Source organism: Carlito syrichta, unplaced genomic scaffold (genome assembly GCF_000164805.1).
Source record: "Carlito syrichta isolate Samal-C Ts95f unplaced genomic scaffold, Tarsius_syrichta-2.0.1 Scaffold315400, whole genome shotgun sequence".
NCBI lineage: Eukaryota > Metazoa > Chordata > Mammalia > Primates > Tarsiidae > Carlito > Carlito syrichta.
In genome coordinates this window covers 580,313-586,340 of record NW_007259496.1, presented here as the reverse complement: position 1 = coordinate 586,340, position 6,028 = coordinate 580,313, and the positions used below count along the sequence as shown (strand labels likewise).

The window sequence follows — 6,028 nt, the reverse complement described above, 5'->3', positions numbered from 1 at the left end:
CCCCCCATCGGCCCCTCGTACGCAGGGACGGGGGAGGGAGCGCACTCTTGCTCGATGACAAACCCAGGCCAAGGCGGTTAGTTTCTTAATAAAATGGGGACGCCTCGCTGTTGGCCGAGGATCTCCCCGGTGAGGGTGGACAGGAAGGTCTCCCTGTCCACTTCCCCTCCTTCTGGGGTCCGTGGGAAGCGTTGTTGGTCAGACCTGTGGGGCTCCCTTGGGGTGGGGTAGCCTTGGCTTGTCCCTACGGCCCTGGGTCCCCCTGCTGTCTCTTCTTTGCCTGAGACTGCTCTAAATGTGGTTGTTCCTTCCTCAGGGTCTCTCCAGGGGCACTTGGGCCTGGTTCTCTGCAAAATGTTGAGGTTTGAGGGCCCTCCAAACCCTTTGGGTGCCCAGGCGTTCCCAAATGTCTCAGCGGCCCTCTGCCAGCCCAGACCCATCTTGTGCATGTATCTTTCTCCCTTTCTTCTCTAGTGCCCTTATCCTAGCTAACGTGATGAAGCCTTTAGCCTGCAGGGACCACACGCCAGAGAGCCTGTGGGTGATAGTACTGCAGTATCAGTCTGCATGGGACGGATTATGCTTCAGTAACAAACAGCCCCAGTGGTGTTAAAGCCACTGGAGTGTCTGCCTTCCTCAAACTGCACATTCTTTGTGGGTTCATGTCTCACACCCTCCCCCTCACCCCAGGCTGATGGAGCAGCATGGAAGAGGTTGAGGAAGAGGCCATCACGCCCTGGCAGCAAAGTGTCCACCTGACACATATCCCTTTAGTCAAAGCGTGTGACTACAGCTAGCACCAAGGGGCCTGGAAGGGTAATTCTACCGAGTTCTCCTGAGATGACTGGAAACATCAGTGAAGCACAAATGACAATAGTTACTGGGCAACAGCATTGCACTTTGACAGGATCCTTTTAGGTCCATGATTCTTGAGACACAAAGAGTTATTGAATGACTGGGATTTTAGGTTTGACTGCAGAAAATGAGTTTTGGGTGTTGTTATTGCTTCGTGCTGTTTAGCTTGGGGACAAGGATGACCTCGTCAGTGTACCGAGCTGTAGGACTCTAAGTCTGAACTCCCGCTAGTGGATCAAGTTCCATATCTGACATACACCAGTTACCCAAAGGAGTGGCCTACAAAACAAAGAGAGACAGGGTGACACTTATAAAGCCCTCTTTTGAGAACATTAATCCTGTGCCAGGCCCTGACATGGCTTCGGCCGATTCAGCCTCTCCATTTAAGGAGGCCCAACCCCAGGAATCTGACTTTCTGCAAAGTAAATGTTGGGATATGATGATGGGGCTGTGGGTGTTTATTCTTTTGAAAACATTTCCTTTAATGCTATTATAGATGTTATGTTTTAACAGTTAATGAAAAATGAGTTTAAAAAATGCAGTGGAAGTTGAAAAGAGCCCGTTTTCAAATGGGCACCTAAACAAGGGGAACATCCCTGTCCCCAGATAACTGCTGAAATTCGTCCTCCCCACCGTGACTCCTAGGGCCAGGGAGGGCCAGGAGCTGTGTCTGACGTCAGCCCCCCAGCCTTTCGCCCAATCAGCAAATAGCGCCGGGCACCCACTGTGTGCAGCGGGGCTGGGCTTTAAGGGCCTGAGAGTCGGGGTTCAGTCAAGTATGTTGGGCCCCAGATGCCAGTCTCCAATGTAGAAGAAGAGAAGCCCCTGCTCTGAGCTCTCTAACTGGCTCTTGCAGATCACTCTCTATGAGGGCAAGCACTTCACGGGGCGGAAGCTGGAGGTCTTTGGGGACTGTGACAACTTCCAGGACCGAGGCTTTATGAACCGAGTGAACTCCATTCGCGTGGAGAGTGGAGCCTGGGTTTGCTTCGATCACCCTGACTTCCGGGGCCAGCAGTTCATCTTGGAGCACGGCGACTACCCTGACTTCTTCCGCTGGAATGGTCACAATGATCACATGGGCTCCTGTCGGCCTGTGGGAATGGTGAGTGAGTCTCTCCTCCCGGGCTGAGGGGCTTCCTAGGAATCAAGGGTCAGGCCTGGGCCGGCATGGGACAAAGAATCAGGGAGAGCTGGGCTCGGGGGCTCAGCCTGTAATCCCGCGCATTGGGAGGCTGAGGTGAGTGGATTGCCTGAGCCCGCGGGTTCGAGACCCGCCCGGGCAACTTGGCGAGACCTCATCTCTACAATAAATCAAAAAATTAGCCAGGCAAGGTAGTGCACGCCTGTAGTTCCAGCTCCTTGGAAGGCTGAGGCGGAAGGATCGCCGGAGCCCAGCAGGTCGAGGCTGCGGTGGCCGGGAGCAGCCACTGCACTCCCGTCTGGGCGACAGAGTGAGACTCCAATTCAAAAATAAAAAGAATCAGGGAGCAGGAAGCGTGGGCCTCCCAGCTTTAAGATTTTGTTTTGTTTTGTTTTTGTTTTTGAGTTGGAGTCTCACTCTGTCACCCAGACTGGAGTGCAGTGGCCGCTCCCGGCCACCGCAGCCTCGGCCTGCTGGGCTCTGGCGATCCTTCCGCCTCAGCCTTCCACGAAACTGTAGGCACACGCTACCACACCCGGCTAATTTTTTGATTTACTGTAGAGATGCGGTCTCGCCAAGTTGCCTAGGCGGGTCTTGAACCCACGGGCTCAGGCAATCCACTCACCTCAGCCTCCCAAAGGCGTGGGATTACAGGCTGAGCCACCGAGCCCGGCTGATTTTTTTAAAAAATATTTTTTTTATTTATTTATTTAAGAGACAGAGCCCAGGCTGGAGTGCAGTGGTGCAATCCTGGCTCATTGCAACCTCAAACTCCTGGCTCCTGGGCTCAAACAATCCTTCCACCTCAGCCTCCCAAGTAGCTAGGATTATGTTTTAGATTGTTGGTAGAAGTGAGATCTTATTATGGTGCCCAAGCTGGTCTTAAACTCCTAGCTTCAAGCAGTCCTCCCACCTCAGCCTCCCAAAGTGCTGGGATTACAGCTGTGGGTCACCACACTGGCCCCAGCTTTAAGATCTTTAAGACAGAGGGAGCTCCACTCAGATCTATCCCCTGGTATGGGTGTGAAAAGGTGTGGGGGCCAAGTTGCTGGGGACAAAGTGGGAGTGTCCTCAGTTTTCATGCCTGTACCACGAAATCACTTTAATTTTCAGATCCAAATATCTAGCTAAATTTTCAATTTCAAATGCTATTGCAATAGCCTACGTTTAGATTTGCAACCGGATGGGGGAGTCCTCAGCTACAGGAAGGCTGGTTTGGTCCTAGTATAGCCACCCTTGCAGGTGACGTTGCAGCCCTTCCAGGACCTTCTGTGCCCTGGTCTTGGAAAGGCTGATGGAGAAAGCCAGTCAGCATAAAATTTGGAGGCAGATCCCTGGGAGTGACACAGGTGACTGCTATCCACAAATGTGGCCCAGTGTATGCAGGGAAAGCAAAGGTGGGGTGTCTCTCCCCCAGAGCCCAGGACTGTTTATGTCTAGTCACCCCGAGGGGGGGATTTGAGCAAGGGAGCTGCAAGTCACAAGTACTGACTGACCTCCTGTGTGTTCTTGAGCTCTGGGTGGGAAGTGGCTGATTCCTGAGACCAGGGGTAGGCAACTCTGTCAGAGAGAGTCTCTGCCTTTGTCTGCCTGAGGGCCTCTCTGGACCTCTGGGCCTGGCGGGTCTGGCGAACGTCTGAGGAATCCGGGGAAGGGGCCTCTGTGTGGGGGCCCCTCTCTTTTTTTATATCAGTTGCAAAACCAGCTGGGCTTTGGCATCTCAGATTGTGAGAATGCTTTCTTAGTATTCCTGCCAGGCCGTGGACATTTGGAAAAAAAAAGAATGAAAATGATTGGCCCTGGATCCTGCATAATGCTATTGATATGAAAAATACACTAGGTATCTTGTGAATGTTGTTCTCCTAAGAGCCACCCAGGGCCAGCTGTGACGCAGACTCAGGCCCTGCAGGTTTCTGGGCCAGGCAGGGGCTGGCCCTCCCTCTGTCTTTTGGAAATATGGGGATCATATAGAGATATATATGTGCTGATCCTAGTGAACGATGATGTCAGGGCCAACAGGGATTTCTGCAATGAGATCTGTTATTTATTTTAGATTTTTGGCTTTATGTTTTAATAAAAGGCTCTATTACAGTTTTAAAATATTATCATTTAAAGGTTTGCCTGTGGCCGGTGGCCCAAAGCTTGGGAGTGTGTTTGTGTGGCCAGGGGCAGGAGTCTCCCAAGAGTCATCCAGAGGGAGCCCAGTGACCTCAGCCCTGGTCTGAGCATGGCTGCTAGCCTATGGTCAGTCTTGCCCTCTTTGTTTTTGTTTTTGTTTTACGAGTCAGGGTCTCACTCTGTAGCCCAGGCTGGAATGCAGTGGCATGATCACAGCTTACCGCAGTCCCACCTCCTGGGATCAAGCGCTCCTTCTGCCTCAGCCTCCCGAACAGCTGGGACTGAAGAATGCATGCCACCATGCCTGGCTAATTTTTTTTATTTTTTGTAGAGACAAGGTCTCACTATGTTGCCCAGGCTGGTCTCAAACTCCTGGGCTCAAGCAGTCTCTCCTCCTTGGCCTCCCAAAGGGCTGGGATTACAGGCATGAGTCACCATGCCCAACCTAGTCTTGCCCTCTTTGGACCTCAGATTCTCTGATTGCAAAAAAGAGGAGCTTGGACGAGTTCAGTGGCTTTGAAACTTTGTAAAGTAATAGAACCCTTTCCTTGAACCACATATTTTGCGGAAAGACAAACAGAAGTGCTAGTTGCAGTGTGGGAGCAGGAGTGGGGTGCCAGCCTCCTACATTCGGGGAAGGGGAACTCAGAGTGTTTTTCTTCTTTCCTTCCTCTTTTGTGCTTGGCCTTGGAGCACGGGGAGCACTTCCGCCTAGAAATCTTCGAAGGCTGCAACTTCACAGGCCAGTGCCTGGAATTCCTGGAGGACTGCCCCTTCCTCCAGAGTGGGGGTTGGGCCAAGAACTGCGTCAACGCCATCAAGGTGTATGGGGACGGAGCGTGAGTAATGGCCACCTGCTTGCCGACCCCAGGCCCAGCTGAGCCCTTCACAGCCAGGTGTGGAGAGGCTGCCTGCCACACAGGAAGAGGGAGACCATGTCCCCTGCCCTTAGGTGCTCTCCCCCCCTCAGCTGTTTGACCTGCCCCAGTCAACAGGGGGGTGGCTTCCCTTATGGCACAGAAAGGCCTCAGTGAGGGACACTGGCACCCCCGGCACAGTCCCTCCGAGGGGGTCGATCCAGGAACAGAGGTGAGAGAGCACTTTGAAAACTCTAACAGTTCTCTACCACTGGACAATAGTCTAGACTCTTAGGTTTTCTCAAGCCAGGGGAGGTCTGCTTACCGAGACCTCCCCAGGGACCTTAAGGAATGGACAGGTGCACAGGGGGTTCTGCTCTGAGAAGGGTGGACCTGCCTACCCTCCTTCTCCCCAGCAGAACTGACCCCTGAGCCAGGCCTCTCTGCAAACCCCCACCACGCTGGTCACTCAGAAGAGATGAGTGGCTCGTTTCTGGTGGACAAAGAGTAGCTGGGGGGATTTGGTCCAAGCTCAGGGCGGCTTGTCTGCCCTGCTGCAAAACAGCCATCAGAACCCTGTGCTGGCCTCACTCAGGTTTTCCTCTGGACAGCCAGGGGCAGCCCACCCTCCCCCTGTGCACTCCCCTTGTGCAAAGCCTTACTCCCGCGGCACTGCAAATTGCCGTCTGTTTTCATCCTCCAGGCCACTCCGACAGGTAGATGTGAGTGCTTCTGGTTTAACTCAGGCCACGCTGGTGGTGTGAGTGGCAACGCTGAGACTGCAGCCATGTCTGGTCCCGTTTGACAGCCAGCTGCTCTCCCAGCCCCTCCCCTTGGACAAAGAGCCCCTCACAGGGGCTCCAGCCTCCTTGGTCATAGTTCCTGGCTTCTATCAAAGCACCTGAGGAACCATTCGATTTCTATACTCCTGAGGCTCAAAGTCAGAGAACTTCATGAGGTGACTCAGGAGCAGAGGGACTGAAGGAAGACAGAGACAGAACTGAGGCCGAGCTATGTGCAGTCTTCCTTTTTTTTTTTTTTTTTTTTTTTTTTT

General features: G+C 53.0%; 1 protein-coding gene across 1 annotated transcript in view; it reads left to right on the top strand.

The window, feature by feature from the left end:
- Positions 1 to 6,028, top strand: part of CRYGN (crystallin gamma N) — a 19,394-nt gene that overhangs the window by 9,354 nt on the left and 4,012 nt on the right. The window contains exons 6-7 of the mRNA XM_021706267.1: positions 1,712 to 1,960; positions 4,811 to 4,956. Of these exons, the coding sequence (XP_021561942.1) occupies positions 1,712 to 1,960; positions 4,811 to 4,956 (395 nt within the window). The remainder of the gene's footprint in view (positions 1 to 1,711; positions 1,961 to 4,810; positions 4,957 to 6,028) is intronic.